This window comes from Taudactylus pleione, unplaced genomic scaffold (genome assembly GCF_031769625.1).
Source record: "Taudactylus pleione unplaced genomic scaffold, aTauple2 ptg000116l, whole genome shotgun sequence".
NCBI lineage: Eukaryota > Metazoa > Chordata > Amphibia > Anura > Myobatrachidae > Taudactylus > Taudactylus pleione.
Genome location: NW_028284518.1, coordinates 2,064,672 through 2,086,890, shown reverse-complemented (window position 1 = coordinate 2,086,890; position 22,219 = coordinate 2,064,672). Strand labels below are relative to the sequence as shown.

The 22,219-nt window shown below is 42.1% G+C and overlaps 1 protein-coding gene across 1 annotated transcript in view; it reads left to right on the top strand.

Moving 5' to 3' along the window:
- SIRT5 (sirtuin 5) overlaps positions 1 to 17,260 on the top strand; it is a 30,799-nt gene extending 13,539 nt beyond the window's left edge. Inside the window, exons 3-9 of the mRNA XM_088471758.1 lie at positions 9,137 to 9,270; positions 11,473 to 11,698; positions 13,689 to 13,776; positions 14,558 to 14,611; positions 15,269 to 15,392; positions 15,968 to 16,083; positions 16,401 to 17,260. Coding sequence (XP_088327884.1) covers positions 9,137 to 9,270; positions 11,473 to 11,698; positions 13,689 to 13,776; positions 14,558 to 14,611; positions 15,269 to 15,392; positions 15,968 to 16,083; positions 16,401 to 16,476 — 818 coding nt within the window. The 3' untranslated portion in view covers positions 16,477 to 17,260. The remainder of the gene's footprint in view (positions 1 to 9,136; positions 9,271 to 11,472; positions 11,699 to 13,688; positions 13,777 to 14,557; positions 14,612 to 15,268; positions 15,393 to 15,967; positions 16,084 to 16,400) is intronic.
- The last annotated feature ends 4,959 nt before the right edge of the window (positions 17,261 to 22,219 follow it).

Below are 22,219 nucleotides of genomic sequence, written 5' to 3'. Positions count from 1 at the left end.
CAGAGCTTCCACAAGGAGTCTGGTGGCCATTTTACAAACACAGGCTGCTGACTCATGCAGAGAACAGACATGTCTGCTCAGATTGTGCCTGCACAGTGGGGATAGACTTGTGAAGATCAGCTTGGACTGTGTTTACACAGTGATTACAGCATTATATTGTGTTAATAACATCATTATATTGTATAATAGCACTGGTCTCTGAAGCAGAGCTGGTTGGGCGGGGTTGATAGCATAATCTCCCTCTATGCCCCTATCTCTTCTTTAAACAGTCTCTCTGCATGTGTGTTTGTCTGTATCACTTTTCTCTGTGTGTCTGTGTACAGTGAAGTGGTAAATGACTTTCAAGTGTTCTAAGGCTGCACAAAAAACTTTCTCTTGTAAACATTGTGCAGAGAAGTTTACACAGGGACTATCATCCAGTTCCCTGTTGTGTGAGAAGTGTGATTCAGAAACACAGACTGCAGCATCCCCACAAAATTAATAGACTGATCAAATTACATCAGTCATGTCTCAAATGTCTGCAGAGCTAGAAGCTCTGGCCGCGGTCTTTAGCCAGGTCTGTAGAAAGGCTCACAAGGGTTATGTCAGCCCAGGTTCCTCCCGTGGCAAAGTCCTCTAGTGTCCCTGCTAGGAGACTAATACCGAATCCCCTTATGTGGGATGATCCGGAAGAGGACGACATGCCCTATACAGAGAAAGGGGAGGTACAGGACCCTATAGAGCGGATCCTGTATCTCTGGGTGTAGAGGCGCTGATTGCAGTGATACGCCAGGTGTTACATGTTGAGGACAGGGATCCTGTAGAGGTTAGGCCATCTATCTTTAATAAAAAGCAAAGACTGGCAGCCTCCATTCCAGTGTATGAGAAATTGGACGAGATCCTTACCTCAGCGTGGAAACACCCTGATAAAAGGTTTCAGATTTCAAGGAAGCTTTTATCATACTATCCCTTTCCTGCAAAAAGCAGGCATTTATGCGAAACACCTCCTTCAGTGGACCCTTCAGTGTCACGTCTGTCAAAAAAGACAGTTCTCCCTGTTCCAGGGGCAGTGTCTTTAAGGGAGCCTTCTGACAGGAAGTTAGAAACTACCTTGAAGTCAATGTACACTGCAGCATTGCAGAGTCTGCTGCTTTTCTTGGAGAGGCTTCTAAGGATATTTGTAGTCTTTCCTCTAGATCCTCGGCCTTGGCTGTCTCATCCCGCAGAGCCCTGTGGCTGCGACAATGGCAGGCGGATGCGGTATCCAAGAGAGCCGGGGAAGTGCTTCCATTCATAGGAGAAGCTCTGTTTGGAACGAAACTGGATAAGTGGATATCTCAAGCCACAGGTGGTAAGTCCACTTATCTCCCATCTGCTGCTCCTCTCCCCAGGCAGCCCTTTGCCGGACCGTCCTTTCGGTCCTTTCGTATTCCAGGCCATGGCAGAGGTGCTCCCGCTATCTCCTGGTGTCCCAGAGGCAGGGGTAGAGCCACTGCATCCTCCTCCCAGCAGAATAAGGCTTCAGTTAAGCCTCCAGCATGACGCACTCCCTTCTCTCCTGGGGGACCCCAGGGTGGGAGCTCGCTTTTGCAACTTCAAGGAAGTTTGGATCAAGTCTTGCCAGGACGCATGGGTCCGGGACATCATTATTCAGGGGTTGAAGCTGGATTTTCAGATCCAACCTCCTCGTTTTTTCATAACTGGTTTGCCGGCATCTGCGGACAAACGGGTTGTTATACAGGAGACAATACAAAAGCTACTGCCTTCTCGAGTAATAGTGCATGTCCCTATCCACCAGCAGGGTCAGGGTTTTTATTCCAACTTGTTTCAAGTTCAAGATGAAGTTCCTGCAATCCGTCATTGCAGGGCTAGAGAGGGGCGAGTTTCTCGTATCCTTAGACATAAAGGATGCTAATCTCCATTCCCATTTGGCCTCCTTATCAGGCATTCCTTCGTTTCGCAGTGCGGGCCTCTCATTTTCAATTCCAGGCCTTACCTTTTGGTCTTTCTTCAGCACCAAGAGTGTTCACGAAGGTCATGGCAGTAATGATGGCCCTCCTTTCGGATACAAGGGGTTACTATCGTCCCTTACATGGATGACCTACTCCTCAAGGCTCCGTCAGTCTCTCAATTACTGCAGGACATCCGGGCAACACAGAGGGCCTGATTCAGACCCGCTCGGGAGCACTGAGCGCTCGCAAGCGGGTCGATGTTGCCCAAGTGCGCATGCGCACGACCCGAATAACGACGGCCAAGCTGGCTTTATGGGTCTCGCACCAAAGGGGACGTGCTGTCGATGGTGATTGACAGCACGCCCCCTTTGGTGGGCGTTCCGGGGTGGAGTGGCTGCCCAGACGGAGGCGTTCCCATGGGAACGCCTACAGTCTGGGGCCGGCCCCACTGACATCACTAGTGATGTCAGTGGGAGTGCTTTTGGCTCTGATAGAGCCAAAAGCACCCCAGGACTTGCGGCAGCGAGACCCTAACGTGGGTACCCACAGCTATGCGAGCGGCCAGGAGGCCGCTCCAAAAGAAGGAGGGACGGCCCTGATTCAGAGCGAGCGCTCTGTCAGAGCGTCCGGCTCTGAATCAGGGCCAGAGTCTGCTGTTGCAACACGGATGGATCCTGAATTACCAAAAATCTCATCTGCAGCCTACACAGCATCTGCCCTTCCTAGGGATGATTTTGGACACAGTGGAGCAGAAGGTATTTTTCCCGCAGGATAAAGTCACCTCCATCCAACACATAATGCGATTGATACTGCGTCATCGCAGGGTGTCAGTGCACCTGTGTACTGTGCCTTCTGGGAAAGATGGTTGTGTCTTTCGAGTCCATCCAATACGGGAGGTTCCATGCCCGTCCATTCCAACTGGACCTCCTCTCTATGGTCAGGGTCCCACCTCTTCCTTCACCAGTGAGTTCAACTGTCACCCAGGACTCGGACATCTCTCCTTTGGTGGCTGAATTCCTATCACCTATTGGCAGGCAAGAGGTTTGCACTGTGGGAATGGATTCTCCTCACCACAGACGCCAGTCTGAGAGGATGGGGGGCAGTGACTCAGGGAAGACATTTTCAGGGCGGCTGGAGGCAGTACTGCCCATAAACATTCTGGAGCTCTTCAGGTGGCACATCCTCTGTTGAAAGGGCCAGGCCATCCGAGTGCAATCCGACAATGCCACGGCTGTGGCGTACATCAACAAACAGGGCGGTACCAAGAGTCGGTCCGCCATGAGGGAGGTAAGTCGCATTCTTGTCAGGGCTGAGCTACGTAAGTTATATTTTTTGCCTAAGGTAGTGTCGGCGTTTCACATCAACCAACCGATCGTAGTTCCGGAGTTTAAAGAGGATTCTTCGGCTTCCAGATCCCTAGATGTTGTCCGGGCTCTTCGGATTTATGTTGATAGGACAGCATCCCTCCGGAAGTCGAATGCGCTGTTTGTTCGATATGATATGGCGTGGCCAGGCTGGCTGGCTTCTAAGGCTTCTATTTCTAGATGGATTCGTCTGACAATCACACAAGCCTATCTGGCTGCATCAAAGCAACCACCTACTTCAATCACAGCGCATTCTACACGCTCGGTGGGTCCTGACCCAGCTTTGTCGAGCGGCCACTTAGTCAGGCCGGCATAATGTTACAAAGTTTTACCGTTATGACACGGTTGCGGCTTCTGCTTCACAGTATGGCCGTGCTGTTTTGCAGGGTTCTCAGTGCTCTCCCGCCTGGGATGAGAGCTCTGGGACGTCCCCATTGTACTGAGACTCCAGTGTTCCCTAGTGGATGAAGGAGAAAACAGGATTTTGGTACTTACCGTTAAATCCCTTTCTCCGATTCCACAGGGGACACTAGATGCCCACCCGGCGCTGTTCCACCTGCATTTGTTATTGTTCTGCCAGGTTTGGACAGTCAGTTTTTTCTTCAAGGTCTGCTTGATTTGTTTGCATATTTGCTTGTTTATGCATGTTCTAGCTTCTCTTCTCCTCTGTTATTATATTTCCAGCTTTCCTTGGGCACAGTTTATTTAGACTGACCTGTAGGGGGGTACAGAGGGGGAGGAGCTAGCTACTATTCAAAACTATTAAAGTGCCAGCTCCCGGTTATCCCACATCTATACCCACTGTATTGAGACTGCAGTGTCCCCTGTGGAATCGGAGAAAGGGATTTAACGGTAAGTACCAAAATCCTGTTTTGTGTTGTATGGCTTTCACAAGCGACGCTGACCAGCTAACAAACAGACTCTGGCTAGATGGCTTCGTATGATTTCTCAGGTTTACACACAAGCTGATCTCCCTGTTCCAAACACAGTGATGGCACATTCTACTCGATCTGTAGGACCATTGTGGGCGTTTCGACGTGATGCCTCTGCTGAACAATTGTGCAAGGCAGCCACGTGGTCTTCCGTCCACACTTTTTTCAGGTTTTAGGCCTGCGATACTTTTGCCTCTCAGGATGCTTCATTTGGGTGCTGGATTCTCCTTCTCTGATCTGGAGCGTCCCCACCCTTAAAAGAACTGCTTTGGGACATCCCCAAGGTAATTCCTGTGGACCTAATGGAACCCAAAGAAGAAAATAAGAGTTATGGTATAACATACCTTTAACTCTTTTTCTTCAAGGTCCACAGGGCACCCACCCTACCGCACCCGGTTGTTATTGTTTTTTTCTTTTGTATTTCAATGATTCCCTCTTCTTAGAGAGAGTGTTTCTGGTGTACATATATATGGAGGAGGACCCAGTGCATCCTGGGAGCTAAAGCTTGTAACTGTTTGGTATCTGAATCACTCCAACCTAATACCCCAAGGTAATTCCTATGGACCCTATTGACCTTGAACAAAAATGTTATACCATAACTCTTATTTTTTATGACCTCAACAGTAATGGTAACAACTATACCATCCGTGCTGCAAAAGGTGGCTACTTTAATAAGTCAAAAATTTAGATTACATTCTGTTAAAGAAAATAATTCTATAATTAATTTTTTTTATCTCAAATTTTTTATTTGTTATATGCTTTAATTTCAGAGTATATTTAAGGTATTAAATGGCATACATTTTAATAAAAACTGGAAACATGGGGGTGTTCTAACACTTTTGACCGGTATTGTATTCTATATTGTATACCCAGTATTTGCATCCACTATCCAGAAAGGCAAAAAATATATTTTTCTCTGCTCAACCTTTAATGGCAGCTTACAAGTATTCTTGTTGTGAATGAAATGTGTTGGGTTGCTTCATTACCTATAAAGCAGAAAATGACAATAAATCTCTGCTCTATACTCCAACAGTGGTATAAACTGGCCATACACTGAGCGCCTGTCATTCAGATTGGCTGATAAAACGATCATTCAGTGTGCGCGTAGGAACGTTTATCAGCCAAACCAGTAGATATCATTAAATTTTTTTTTAAATGTATACGATTCACTCAATAAAAACGTCACCATTGTAGGCGGACATATGATTAATGTCTGCCCATCAGCGGATTCCAGTCAAAATGTCGACAGGTTCTGAATGTCAACGTGGACATTAGGTCGACATTCACAGACGTTGACATTTGACAGGTCGACACCAGAATGTTGACAATACATCTGTTATTAGTTGGGGTTAGGTTAAAATAAGAAAAAAACAACTGTTGACATTCTGGTGTCAACATGGTTATGAATGTCGACATTTTCACTGTCGACCTAACATTTGTGTTGACATTCTGTGAGCATTCTGAACCTGATGACATTCTTGTGTCGACATTCTGAATGTCGACATTTCACACCACACCCCTATCAGTAGAAAAGGTATAAATAATAAATAAAAAAATAATTTTACATGTGTGGGTTTCTCCCCAAATTCTTTAATATCATTAGCACTTTTAGCCTAGTTTGGTTTACCTGTAAATCAAGTGGGTCCCATCTGATTTTAGCTTAAGCTGCAATAGGCTTTGCCAGCTGGTGCTGGTGGAATCCTAGAGGGTAGGTTTGCGGGGTCCACCCTATCATGGTTGGCCAGTTGGTACCAGGGCTGGCTTCACTTCTAAACTTACAAACATTTGTTGCTGTTTTCTGCCAGAACATGGCAACATTTGCAGTCCACTCTGACGGTAATCTTTCACAGATGCGCATTAGGTAATTCACTATGTGAAGATTGCTTAGCATGAAAGTGAACTAAAGGCCCCCACACGCAGATCGATATATCACGGCCGATTCAACTGTTTTGAACGATATCGAAGCTATATAGTTCCGTGTGTGGGCATGATATCTCCCGCTGCGCGCTCCCGTGCTTTCTGCATGTTCAATTGATCTGGGGGATCGACAAACAATCCCATGCAACGCTATGCGAGCGGGGGAGGGGGGTGCTGGCATATCGGACACACGCCCACCGGATCGCCCTGGTGGGGCGATCAGTGCATCTTGGGTACGTGATGTAGAGCAGTATAGTAATGTGATATTGGCGAACACTACATAATTTCTTATGTACAAAATAGAAAATGAAAAGATAACGCTCTTTGTTGGGGGCACAAACTTATTTAAATCTGGTAAAAAAATATATTTTATTTAATTAATGTACAACACAATATAAGCACCAAAAACAGACACCACATAGAAATCAATGGATCACAAAAAGATTAATGAATATGGATGTCATAGATATCACACTCCAAGGTGATTTATCCGAAAGATCCTCACATTTGATGTTATTAAATCAATTCACTCAAATAGTTCCATATTAACCTGAGAGTATCCTCTCAGTGTGATTCATCATAATGATACATATCAAGATGAAAAAATAGAAAAGAGATCAGTTAATAACAATGTCTCTTGAGTTAAATGAACTGACTATTGGTTTGATGGTAGTATTCACTGATATCAGATTAACCACATAGAGAAAGAATAGTTAAAAGAACTGCTCCAGTAGAGGTATGAGATACTGCTGTTAACTCATCTGCCAAAAGGCATCCAATGATTTTAATGAGTGTTCCCCACCTCAATGGCAGTTATAATAGTCAGAAAAAAAGGCAAGTGATTAGTATTAAAAGAGAGAATCAAAAAAAGTCATGCATCTGCTGTCAAATCTCATAACTTCCAAACCATCGTGCAGAGGAGAATTTGATGAGAGTACATATAAATGACAAATATTGATTCTCTTTATTTAGTGCATCTGCTGTCGGTAATGCTGTGCCCGGCTCCTGCGGACCAGCACCGATGAGAGTGCGAAGAAAGTAAATCTGGCATTATCCACCTATAGTTAAATAGAACCCAAGCTAGTATCTAATTCATAAACAGCATAAGCATCAATTAACATATTAATTTTTAGGTGGCTTCTCCGTATTATGTACCAGGCAAAATGTATCAGAAGCAAAGAATGGTTCCCTTTATGCCAAAGCGGAAGAGAATATGACTAAATTGATTAGTATATTTCCCCATCAGATGTAATTCAAATAAGTTTACTGTCATGAATTTCAAACCTAAATGGTCATATAGTCTATACAGTATCCCACAGATGAATGGCATCAGTAAGGAAAGCAAGGGGTTAAACACTTGGTAGTTGAAAACTCAGCACAACCTACCACAGGTGAGTAACATCATAGTAATTAATAATACACCCTGATCTCTGCTGTTAATAAATGGTAAGTTGATACCAGCCTTGGGATTTAATGCTGCAATAAAGTATTCCCTACATGCAACAATAAATAGATATGCAGATCATGTATGGAATATTTGTCCACAGTCAAAACTATTATAGGTGGTCAAAAAGTGACCCTACATGCAGTTTTAATGACTGAGGAACATCAGCCCTTGCGTTATTGATATCCTAGACACAATGTCCTTGTATCATAACAAAATAATGGGACACCTGTGACATACACATAGTGGTATGGGAGCATAGTCTGTAAAGAAAAAGGGGACTCACTCCAGTAACCGTGGTGCTTCTGCAATGACTGGCAACGGCTGCACATAAGGAAATATATAAGGGGCGTTACCTGTTGTTGCCCTCATGCAGAGTATGGCACATCCCACCTGGCACATCCCGGTAGCCGTGGTGCTTCTGCAGAGACTGATAGCAGCTGTATTAAGAGCGTTACCTGCTTCCCCCGTCATGCAGAGTATGAGTCACCTGGCACTTATTAAGACCACTTCTCATAGTTTTGTTCAGGATGTTAAGGGGTGAAACTATTAACTATATTGAGAGACCAGCATTATTAGATATGACTCATTATGGTCTTACCTCCTTAGTCTTATATAACGTTTGCTCTTTGTGATTTTGTGTCTGACTACTATTTAGAAATATTCACTGTAGAAATATACCCCTGAAATATTACTGTTTTAATATGAGACTGTAAAAGTCAGTGATCTGACCCTCTTCCTGTGTAGATCGGGACATAGTGAAAACCATTTGCTCCATGCCGTGCAATGTTTACAAACATTGCACTGGTACTTTTTCTGACTATTATAACTGCCATTGAGGTGGGGAACACATTAAAATCATTGGATGCCTTTTGGCAAATGAGTTAACAGCAGTATCTCATACCTCTATTGGAGCAGTTCTTTTAACTATTCTTTCTCTATGTGGCTAATCTGATATCAGTCAATACTACCATCAAACCAGTAGTCAGTTTATTTAACCCAAGAGACATTGTTATTAACTAATCTCTTTTCTATTGTTTCGTCTTGATATGTATCATTATGATGAATCACACTGAGAGGACACTCTCAGGATAATATGGAACTATTTGAGTGAATTGAATTAATAACATCAAATGTGAGGATCTTTCGGATAAATCACCTTGGAGTGTGACATCTATGACATCCATATTCATTAAGCTTTTTGTGATCCATTGATTTCTATGTGGTTTCTGTTTTTGGTGCTTATATTGTGTTGTACATTAATTAAATAAAATATATTTTTTTACCAGATTTAAATAAGTTTGTGCCCCCAACAAAGAGAGTTATCTTTTCCTCTTCTATTTTGTACTGTTTTCTAACTCTAGGGGGAGCACCGCCAACCTTATATGTTGATGGCATTTATCACATTTACTTATAAAATATGTTTCAGATATTAAATTTATAACCTACTGTCAAGCAACTTGAGAATTTTTGGCGATACATATATTAATTAAATAGCTTGTGCGGAGACACTCCCTTAATCTTTGACTATAATTTCATATGTATCAGATCTGGCAGATTTTCGAGAAGCTTTTGCGAAGGCAAATCATATAGCAGTGATTACAGGAGCTGGCGTCAGTGCAGAGAGCGGAGTCCCCACCTTCAGGGGAGCTGGAGGATACTGGAGGAAATGGCAAGCTCAGGTGAGCCGCACTGCATCTGCTTCAGGGTCACCAATAGCCCTGTCGGTGGGAGTATTTGTTTTGAACACAAATGTCTTCTGAAAGAAGTGCAGTGTCAACCATAATTATATTAGAGTGCGTACAGATGTGTCCTCATACACGACTGCTGCAGTCCCCCATATAGCCCTCTTGGAGCACCAAATTTCATGCGACTCTGCTTGCGCGGGCATCTTTTTATGCAAGAAGATGCATCTTATAGTCGAAATCGGATATGACAAACCGCTTCAGGAGACTGCACTGATTAAGGTGATATGCTACACTTCTATGTACAACTGAGTCTAAATCTGTAAATTAGTCTGTATACGAAGCACAACGGTACTAGCACTAAGACTCATTTTTGGCCGAAAAATAAGCTTGGCGCATGCTGAGTTAAAATTGGGGCCTGGCGGCTGCTCGTTCTAACTGTCTCACGGCGCATGGAATTTTGTGGCTCGGTGTATGAGGACACATCTGTAGCTAGAAGCAGGACAGTTGGGAGAGATGGATACAGCACTGTGCTAATTCTGGGCTCCTGGCAGTAGATGGATATAGACTATAGTGCTATGTCTTGGCTCCAGGCTAGGGATGTGCAGGCTCGGATAGGTTCGAGTTTGCACGCCGAGTTCGGATTTTTCCCTCCAAAAAAACGGAACTCAGAAAGAGGCAAAACGTCATCTTGCATGGACAAACATCATCATTCCTCGACTTTAGGAATGATGATGTTTGTCCATGCAAGATGACGTTTTGCCTCTTACTGAGTTCCTTTTTTTGGAGGAAAAAATCCGAACTCGGCGTGCAAACTCGAACCTATCCGAGCCTGTACATCCCTACTCCAGGCAGTAGATGGATAGAGAGTATAGTGCTATGTCTTGGCTCCAGGCAGTTGATAGATATAAGTACAGTGCTAGTTCCTGGCTCCAAAAAGTTTGTAATTGAAGTTGCTGTGCCAGGTCCCAACACTTGGTAATTACAGGTAGAATGCTAGGTCCTGGTTCCAGGCATGTGCGCCCAGAGCTGAACAGGGCCCTGGTACCTGGGGACCTGGCCAAATTGGGGAGGCATGGCCATACATCCTTCGAAAAAAGAAAAGGAAAAATACTATGCGTGACACCGTGCACTGCAAAGTGGGACATTTGTCTACCTCAGCAGCAGCTGACCTGGGCCCCTCCAACAAGCTTGCACCCCTCGTTCCAGGTAGTTGATAATTGCTTGTACAACACTACTTGTACTTACTGGCTCTGGGCAGTAGGTAAGCAAAGTTTCTATAACATACAATTACAGTGATGGTTTTCTGTTGGTAAGATCTATGTAAACCAATAAATTAGTAATAGTTGCTGCAAATATGCAAAGCAGTAGAATAGTTATGTAATGAATATGAAGGCTTTTCATAGAGGTAATAGTAATTTTAGGAGCTTATATTTGCTTGCTACTTTAATGTTGCATTAGATGACAATGTAAATACTAATAAAGCCATGCTGCCTTTTGCTGGGAACACACTGGCTGATATATTGGCCGATCAATTGATCGGCCAATATATCTTGTGTGCATCGACCAGCTTGTACCAGCGGCATGTCTGTGAACGACATCATTCACAGACATATCGCATCGGCTGTTCTGCACACCCGATTCCCAATATATATTCAGATATACTGGGGCATGATGCTGTATGTACGGGCAGTCAGCCGACCACCTGTACACTTGCAGCAGAGGCCGCGGGGAGGGGGGTGCGACATGCGGGACCCGCAGCCAGATGACAGATGATGGTTGTTCAGTGTATATGAAGAACCATCATCTGCAGATCACTCGATGTGCAGATGTATCTGTCAGGTGTGTACCCAGCTGTAACAGAAGGTAGTTGGTAAGGCTATATAAATGACTGTTAATAAATAAATACTGATAAGCCGTGCTGCGTAACAGAAGGTAGTTGGTAAGGCTATATAAATGACTGTTAATAAATAAATACTGATAAGCCGTGCTGCCTACTAATAGAAGGTAGTTGGTAAGGCTAGAGACTGATGTTAGTGTTTCTCCTAGTTGCAGTATCAGTCCACTACAAGGCAGTACGCCAGGACATACACACACAGAAGTTGTGAACACCCAACTTATGTTTTTTGTAGTTCATCTAATGTTTTCTTCCGCTATATGAGTAATGAAACTGCTTGCATTGTGTGTTATTTATTACAGCACTTGGCAACACCTGAGGCCTTTGCCAGGAATCCTTCTCGTGTGTGGGAATTCTATCATTACCGAAGAGAAGTGATGCTCACAAAAACTCCAAACCCAGCACACTTGGCTATTGCAGAATGTGAATCTCGGCTCCGTAAGCAGGGGAGAAAAGTGGTGGTGATCACACAGAACATTGATGAGCTGCATCGCAAGGCTGGCACACGCAATCTGTTTGAAATCCACGGTAAGGGTCTGTGTTTAACCCTTTAATGACTGGAGGCATCTTGTAACTCTACGGCCAGATAAGGTTCACATATTTGTGATGCATTTTAGGTTGCTGGGAATAGCTTTTAAATATATGTAGCTAAGGCTACGTATAGTAGTAGTGTTTTGTTAGTGAATTTAAAATAGATTCTTATTCTTAGTTGCATCTAATATGCCTTGTAGTTATTAGCGACTTAAAAAAAAAAATGTTACGATAATTATTCAATAGAAATGTGGATACTCCTTTTTCAAACATCATATTAAGTGAAATGCTGTGTGGACACCATATACAGACAGCCATGGCCATAAGTTTTGAGAATGACACAAGTATTGGTTTTCACAAAGTTTGCTGCTTCATTGTTTTTAGGCCTTTTTGTCAGATGTTACTATGATATACTGAAGTAATATTCTGTCTAACGCTTTTATTGACCATTACATTAAGTTTATGCAAAGAGTCAATATTTGTAGTGTTGACCCTTCTTTTTCAAGACCTCTGCAATTCGCCCTGGCATGCTGTCAATCAACTTCTGGGCCACATACCGACTGATGGCCGCCCATTCTCTTTTTTTTTTTTTAATGTTTTTATTGAATTTTTTTCACATTGCAATAAAAAATATAACATTACCAAAAATGAAATAACGTAATCACAGATTAAAGAGACAATGTGAATTATGGATACATTGAAACCATCAAACCTAAAGCACTGTAAATCACAATATGGAATATGTTTTAGGTATATGGGAGGTGAAGCAAAGAAGGAGGAGAGTAGGACAGGTAGAGGATGGGGAAGAGGGAAGGGGAATGCCTGCATGTTACAGAGTGAATTATATTAAGTGAAGTACGTCAAAAAGAAACTTTAAATCGTTGTCAAGGGGGGTTCAGCTGAAAAATGTGCAGTACACAGGAGCCAGACTTTAATGAGATGTTCAGGGCTGTCATGTAAAACAGAGGAGATCCGTTCCATTCTGTAGGTGAACCATATAGCGTTAATAGTTGCTAGTACAGAAGAGGGGCGGTAGACTTCCAATGTGAGGCTATCATACATTTGGCTGCGTTCAAAATGTGTTCAATTTGTTTCTGTTCGGCACATGTGGTGTTTGGAATAGGACGAGAGAGGAGAGTGTATAAGGGAGTGTTCGGAACTTGAATGTCCACTATATCCTTAATCAGATGGCCGCCCATTCTTGCCTAATCAATGCTTGGAGTTTGTCAGAATTCGTGGGTTTTTGTTTGTCCACCCACCTCTTGAGGATTGACCACAAGTTCTTAATGGGATTAAGGTCTGGGGAGTTTCCTGGCCACGGGCTCAAACTTTCGATGTTTTGTTCCCCGAGCCACTTAGTTATCACTTTTGCCTAAGAACACAGCCATGAATACAGAATGGTACCAAAACATTCTCCCAACCATCCAAGAACAGTTTGGTGATGAACAATGCCTTTTCCAGCATGATGGAGCACCTTGCCATAAGGCAAAAGTGATAACTAAGTGGCACGGGGAACAAAACATCAAAATTTTGGGTCCATGACCTGGAAACTCCCCAGACCTTAATCCCATTGAGAACTTGTGGTCAATCCTTAAAAGGCGGGTGTACAAACAAAAACCCACAAATTCTGACAAACTCCAAGCATAGATTAGGCAAGAATTGGCGGCCATCAGATAGTATGTGGCCCAGAATTTGATTGACAGCATGCCAGGGGGAATTGCAGAGGTCTTGAAAAAGAAGGGTCAACACTGCAAATATTGACACTTTGCATAAACTTAATGTAACTGTCAATAAAAGCCTTTGACACTTATGAAATGCTTGTAATTTTACTTCAGTGTACCATAGTAACATCTGACAAAAAGGTCTAAAGACACTGAAGCAGCAAACTTTGTAAAAAAAACAATGCTTGTGTCATTCTCAAAACTTTTGGCCACGGCTGTAGATTAAATGTGTATTTGCTAAGGATGTTTTTTCTTTATTTATTTAGGCAGCTTGTTTAAGACCCGATGTACAACTTGTGGCAGTGTAAAAGAAAACTACAAGAGTCCCATTTGTTCTGCTCTTGAAGGAAAGGGGTAACAAAGCAAAGATGTTTGTTAGCCACAATTGCAGTGCATTTCTCCGTCTGACCTGCTTAGGTTATTTGGTTTCTGTATTTTCTCTCATGTGGTCATTTCAGAATGGTTTATGTAGTAATCTGACATTGGCTAGTGGTCACCATTATTGTCCACACACGCTGTGAAGAAGTGAGATTGGCCCAATATCACAGCCTTTGTTCTAAAAAATTAAACAGTTTTTGGTAATGAGTGAAATGTTGATAAAGATACCCCTATCAGCCTGTGTGAGCGAGCGGTCATCTTCCAACAACTCTAAGGCCGGGTACACATCAGAAGGACGTACAAAAGACGAAATGGTAATTCAACTTTCCCTTCATCCCAGAACACATGATATAGAGCGTACACACTATGCAATCATGTGTAGATCCCCGGCAGTTCAGGCAATGTCATCTTCAGAGGAAAGATTGAACCGACATATAGTGTGGTCTTCCGGTTGATTGTACACACTGCACGTTATGCACTACATAATTTACGACATCTTCCCCTCTGACGTGCAGCACATCAGATGTAAAGATGCGACAAACCATGCACGTAAACGCACGATAGAGCTTCACACTAGGCGATGTGAAAGATATGTCATTCCAATTTGCCTCAAAACTACATATCGTCCAATAAGTGAATCCATGATAAGAGCGCTTGCTGAACCTCCTCTAATTTGGTAATCTATGCATGTGTGCCATTCGGCTAGATTGGCCATCTAAAGATTAATATTAATAAAGTTAGTTTATGTTTTCATTAGTGCTCCTGAGCCTGAGGCACAAGAAGCTGCAATCCCAGTAGAAGACCTACCACGGTGAGTATTTTGAGAAGGCATATGTTTCCAAATTACTGTCCTATTCACTCATGTCCATGCATTGCATCTGTCACTTCTACATGTCTGATTTTATGATGTAGACAAAACTAGCTTCTCCACTTTGCTAACCAAAAAGTATGGGCAGTTTGTAAAGGATATTTACAGACGTAATACTGCAAGTGCAATGTATTCCTCAAGGTATATAAAGTGCCATGACCAATCTTCCACGGTTCCATATAAACACGCTTGAAATACTGGTCCTATAAATTCAATGAATAGGATTTTCCGTTTATAACGTAGGAACATTTCCTGTACCACGTTTTACTGTATGTTACTTTTTTTTATGAACAGTGACATTTGCCAAAATACATTATCATTTTCACTATTAACTTTTATTCATATAGAGTCAGCATACTCCATAGCATTTTACAGTTGAGGACAAACATAGTAAATAAAACAAGCTGGCTAGACAGACAGACAAAAGTGGTAGGAGGGCCCTGCTTGCAAGCGTACAATTTCTGACTATGAGCTCTTTGTAAGTGCAAAGTCTATAGTACATTCAGGGAAGAGCAAAAGTAGGCAATATACAGAACTGTTTCCTACTTTACTGTTTCGTGTGCGTGCCAGAAGCTCCAACAGTCTTGTATTTGTGCACAGGTGTGAAGAACATGACTGCAATGGTCTCCTCCGACCTAATGTGGTATGGTTTGGAGAAACCTTGGACTCAAATCTTCTAGCAGAAGTGGAAAAAGAATTGGAAATATGTGACCTCTGTTTGGTGGTGAGTGTTGCTGCGGATATCTAATAGAGCACAGGTTCTCAATCTTCGTCCTCAGGACCCCAAACAGTGCATGTTTTTCAGGTCTCCACAGAATCGCAAGTGAAATATTTAGCATCACCAGTGGAGCGTTTAAAATGTGTCAGTGAGTAATGAATACACCTGTGCACCTGCCAGGCGATCTGGAAAACATGACCTGTGTGGGGTCTTGAGCACAGAGTTTGAGAACCACTGTAATAGAGGTTGTTTGCTGCTGAAAGCACAACCACCAAAGTGCAAAGGTATGTCCACAGTAGATAAGTGTTCACATATCACTTGTCTTGGTGAACTTTTATATGTGCTTACCTAGCATCTATTTTATTAGTTGAGCATAATGTTCCTTATACATAGAACAACGGCAAGAACAATATTAACCTAAAGAAAATGGATCTAAGTGGGGCATAAGACGCAGCCCGAAGTGCCAGACTAACTATGCACACTTCATTATATGAAATGTCAGCTAGAATGTGCTCTGTCTCTACTGTTCATTATCTGTACTCTATGTACTCCTACTGACCATTATATGTATTCCTGTGCAGGTTGGGACTTCTTCTGTTGTCTATCCTGCTGCCATGTTTGCACCACAAGTAGCTGCTAGGGGCGTGCCGGTAGCGGAATTCAACATGGAAAGCACGCCGGCAACGATGGGATTTACGTAAGAACCGTTTAGCAGTCTATAAACTTCTATGGTTTTTTTGTTTGATTTTTTTTTTTTAAAGCTATATTTCAAAATTAGGAGTTATTACTATGTTGTAACAGCTGAAAATAAGGTTTTCTATATGTATGAAATATACTGAAACGCATGGAAATGATATACAAATCTACATATGGTGGCACTGCAACACATTCAATATAGTCTTAAGCAAATAACAAATATAGATGGCCTTGCCCAAATGTTATGGATGTCAATAATGGTATATTTAAAGAAGAAAAAAATATATATGATCTTTTTTTTTTTTTTTATCTGTTTAGATTTCATTTCCAAGGACCTTGTGGAACAACCCTGCCTCCTGCACTTGCTCGCCATGAAACAGAAATAATCTCTTGAATTTTAGTTGCACATGGATATGAGTAAATGGATGCCACTGATAATTTAGTGTGAATAAAAGAACAATACATTCTGCAAGATGGCGTACTCATCTGGAACATTGATGTATTGCCAACTTGGCTGGTCCTGTTGACTCTTCTAGAACACTGTCCAGTTGTACTATGCACTTAGTATGAATCAAATACCTATATCTCATGATTGAGAAAACTAAGACAGTGAGCAAACGTGATTACTGGGCAATCCGGTGGGTTTCTTTCTGCTTATTACACTGATTTGCTATTAATGTTAAGTCTTGTGTTTGGGAGGTATTAATAGGGAGGTATACGCTGCAATAGGGAGGTATTATTTTTTTGTTTTTTAGAAAATTTCCTGGCACTTCCTGCTGAATTTAATAATTTAAGTATACATTTTGTTTCTTGAATTCATCGATCTTTCCATTAATGACAAAGGCATAATGATAACATCAAATGATCACCAGGTAAAGATGTTGCTTTCATATATTCTATATTACTGAAAAACAAAATATAATACTTCTTGATTGCACACATACAACTTTGTTTCTAGCACACTAACACATTTGTCATGTTCACAATAAAAGGAAGTCGGGCACCCTTTTATTACAGTATGTTACAAGTTTAATGCAGAATGTCATTTTTTGAGTCCAGTTGTTTAGATTTGTAAAGTTGCACATACTATTTTGTGTACAAGCAGATGTATCACAGCTTTATTGCAGCTTTTACCAACCTTGGAGTCCTGTCAATAAACTGATATAATCAAAATGAAACAGTAATTCTACTTCAAGCATGATTTTAGAAATCCATTAAAAATGTTGTTTATAGTTGGAAAAAATATTTCTTATGGTGCATACACATGGTCAGATTTTTCTTCAGATCTCAACGATAACTATTTAAAAAATCGTTTATATCTGAAAGAAAAATCTGACGTGTGCAACGATGAACGATGAGTATTCCCGTTTGTCAGATAACGATATCTGACATCTGATGTGTCTGCAGTCAGTTTTGGACGATTTCCATTCATTTTAATGCAGTCAAAAATCGTTCAATCGTTTGCCAATCATTATCCAATCTAACGCTCCTTTGTGCCTAACCCTAGGTTCCCGCCAGGGGTGCCTAAACCTAACCCCCCCTTCCCACATCCTGAACCTAACCGTGCCTAACCCCCCCTTTCCCTAGCCTAACCTTCGCTGTGGGGGTGCCTAACCCTAAGTGCCCCGGGGTCCCTAAACCTAGCCCCCCCCCTTCCCCGGGCTACCCGTCGCGGACGATCGCGATGGCAGGGGTCGGTGTTCTGGCGTCAGGATTAACATAGGCATCGGTATTTCAACACCTATGTTAAATCCCTTGCCGGGATTGCGCTGTCTGGAAGCTGGCGGTCGGCATTGCGGACCGCCGGCTTCCTGACTGCATGCCGCATAGAAGTCTCCCAGGCAGACTAGTGCAGTGCTGCTGTTTAAAGATCTAAGGTTACAATTTATGTTTGAAGTTAGATTGAAATGGTTTTAAATTGGGAATAGAGTGATTATAAGCAGCCTCGTTAAATTGTGAGCTGCCAGTGGTAAGAGAATGGTGTTACAAAGGTGGCTTTAAGAAGAGCAAGGTGATTTATTTAATCACACTCACGTGGCCCACTGGAGCCTTATAAGATGTTATAGATAGAAAACATTGCTTATTTTTCCTTCCTAAATATAAGAGCAGTGGAGTGTCTTGGAAAGTCTAAGACCACGAGAGAAACTGAAATGAATAGACTGTTTTATGTGGATTGTATGACATTTTGGCTTGCTTTCCCCCTGGTATTGTTGATAAATCAAGAGTGAGACTTGGTGCATTAAGTACAGAACACATCATTAACGTTCATTTTCTTCTACAATATTAAAGTAGTTATCTTGAAACAGAGGCAGCCAAGGAATCTCTATAGGGATTTAGGTTTCCCTCATTAATTAAGTCCTATAGGGGTAAATTTTACTAAAGGTAGATTTTAATGGATGGAACCATAAATCTCAACTGCCAGTTAATATAAATTCTAATTATACACAATTATAACAAACAGTTGTTAATAGGCAGAAAACCTTAAAAAATACAAAAGAAAAATTAACAACGATGCAAACAGGTGTATCAATGTTATGATAATATACCAAATGTGACTGTGCTTATAACAATATAAATGTATGTAAAACAAACACATCACAAGTATGTATTAAAAGCAATATAAGAAATCGCATGTAAGACACATATACTCATTCACAGAGCAAAGGAAACTGCTTTCGATATGGGTTCAAAACCCTGTAGGTAATTTTGTGTTGCCAACCTATGTGTTCAATGTTCCAGAATTATTATATTCTTATGATATATTAATGAGTTATTCAATAATCCTCAGAAATCCAAATGATACATATAAAGTATCCCCTGCTCCATACATGTGAAAGTTCTATAATAGGCTCTGTAATGTGACAAATGTACCATATATATGTAAGCAGTGTTAATTGTTTTGACCATATAGTAATAACCACTTGAAAGACCTGTATAGATCCCAGAGGTATACATCATTATAAATAATGGGGATCAAATATTATCTCACAGTATCTTTGTCAAGTGCAGCAATAACTAACTATATAATATTGGTGAATCCTACTGGGAACCATCTCTTACCAGTGTTTTCTCTGTGATTTTATTCAAATGTTTGTCAACGTTGTGCAGTACTTCTTTTCAGGACTCTTGATGCTTCCTTACGGTTAATCAGTCATGCAATATTAAGCTGAATGGTCCCAGCTTGTTACGTATTGCTGAGAGATGAAACCCAACGTTCCATACTAGGCACACTATCTGAGCTGCAGTGTGTAATAACTGGCACCCTATGGGGTATATTTAATAAAGGTCAATTTTAATAGATTTTTATTGATTTTAAATGAAACAATATCTATCAACAGCAATGTTTTGTTGCTGGAGCTAAATCACACATCTACTAATACTTATCACAGCCACAGACAGCAGTGTTGAAGAAGAAAGGGAGCGAAGCAACGAGAGAGGCACCAGGTGAGTCTCCACAAGTTGAAGGGGTGCTCTAGTGGCAAGCTCAAATCAAGCCCAAGCCGGGACCATCCCCCTCCCTAAGCAGTGGCTGCATTACTCGTGGACCGGGGACACTGGTACTCGGTGGTGAGCCCAGTCCGGAGTCCCTGACCTACTCTGGCAACACAGCCCCTACCCCTCCGACAAGAAGATACCCCGGACACCCTGCGGACGCAGCAGTAACACAAATGGCGCGCAGCATTGTCTTTGCACTCAGGTGAAGTAGCAGGATGCCAGAATCCACCCCACTAACATATTGAAAAGACAAATTCCACCAACTTTCTACCTACCTACCACTCATTGGTGGATTACTAAGTGTGTATTCTATAAAACGCAAAGACACTAGAACAACAAATGGTGTAAACCGGTTACACTATACCACAACCAGAATCGATACCAGCAGGTATTTAAAGTATATTCTCTTATTATCCTGCATATGTGTTAAGTCACTAAAGAAATCAGCAGTGACCTTACATTAAAAATCCCAATGTGGTATTACTCTGGTTCTGATAACATCATTGGAACTGATGTAATGATACAGAATGGGTGGATCTTAGATTTAGTGAATTGCATGTTATGGAGAGGCTCAAGAAACTCAAAGGTCTGTGTGATAAAGCAACATCACCTAGGACCACCCATAAATGCAATTGATGACACTGCTAATATGGTAGTACACAAATGGCCAGAGATCTCTCACAATAGAGATACACCAATACACCAATTGTGTACCAATACCCAGAACTATGGGCCCAAGGAAAATTACTGTGGAAAGATGGTTGATGTCCAAGTGGACATACAAGGTACAGATCCACCACCTCAACATCAATATCGTTTTCTCCCTGAAGCCATCCATGGAATCCGTTATAGAAGCTGTGACTGATTTAGAGTCAAGGGGGGTGGTCATAAAGGGGAATTCCAAGTGCAATAATAAAGAAAGACAAATACCTGGAAACTTACCAATGATCTCAGAGTTTTCAATAAGTACACCCCAATGTCGGTTGCAGAAACACCAGACATAATGGCAAAAGCCAAGTATTCTCTACCATTGATGTAGCCAATGGTTTTTTCTCCATATCATTGACAGAAAACTGCCGTTACAAATTTGCATTCACTGAGCAAGATACACAATGCATGTTTTGTGCATTACCCCAAGGATTACATAGCAGCGCCACATATTTTCACCAGGCACCAGCAAAAGTGTTGAGTGTGTTTTCACGACCAGATTGCCTGTTGCAATATGTGGATGATTTACTCCACCATACAGAAAGTATGGAGGAGCACTTAACTCTTCTACAGGAATTATTATGCCTCCTTTTTCATGCAGGGCTCAAATTGATTCCTCATAAGGCAAACCTGGCTAGGTCAGAGGTCCTATTCATAGGATTTAAGATTTCTCATGGGACAAAAGGTATAATGGCTGCCCATATTGGAGCAATGGTCAAGGTTCCCAAGCCTGGCACAAGACTTACACAAGTTTCTGGGGATTGCAAACTTTATGAGGGAGTTCATAGAGGATTTTGCAACTAAAGCGAAGCCCCTTTATGAACTGCTAAGAGGTGAGGGACCTTCATTAAAAGACTGGGCAGAAACATAGGAAGTGGCATTTTTTACTCTGAAAAGAAAAGTTGCCCCAGTGCTGGCCACTCCACACACAGAAGGTGAAATGGCCATTCAGGCCCATGCTGGCCCAGAGTCTATATCAGCGGTCTGCTACTACAAGTAGGATCTATGAGTAGACCATTAGGGTATTTCTCAAGGCTCCTTTCACCAGTTGAAAGGTTTTGATTAGTGTGCAAAGCAACTTGCAGACATTCATTATTCTGTCAAAGTGACTGGGCATATTGTAGGGTTCAGGCAGCTCAATGTGCAAACTCCACACTTCATTAACCCTCCTACTCCTGGAGACGCTTCCTGGAGTCTCTCAACAGAGGTTTGGGAGGTGGAAAATGGACCTCAGTGGACGGAATATCAAAATCTGTCACAAGGCTAAGTATATCCTATCCCAGTTGTTAAACACAACTGGAGCAGAGCATGAGTCTAGTCAGTCTACAATACCATTCTTTAGACAGGTAGTGCACCCTGATGACAGAATCATCTTAGTTGATGGGTCACACTTTCATCTAGATGGGTCATATGTGACAGGATATGCGGTCTTGGATGAGACCATAGGAACTCGGAGTCTGGTTAGACTCCCAGGTCACCTGTCAGTCCAATGTGCTGAATTGGAGGCAGTGAAGGAAGCACTCTTACTCCATCCCCCAGGGAGACGCACTATCTATAGTACAGCTCATATGTAGTGCGGTCTCTCACATTACATCTTGATACTTAGCAAAAACGTGGATTCGTGGACAGCCAGAATAAACCTCTGGTGCATGTTTGTTTTAAAGGAACTTAGGGAATGGGGTAAGACCCATCCTGATGATGCAGCAATCATCAAAGTGCCTGCACACCAAAAAGGGAGTGATCCCCTAATCTTAAGTAACAATGCAGCGGATGAAGCAGCAAAAATGGCAGCAGTATCTGGGATCTTTCAGGATCCAGATGCTGAAACCTTGCCCTCAGTCCAGGTGGCAGTATGTAGAAAAGTCCTTGAAGAAGGACTGGTGTCATTTGAAGAGGAACAGGCAAAAGACTGTTTTTATGACTGATAGAATTTC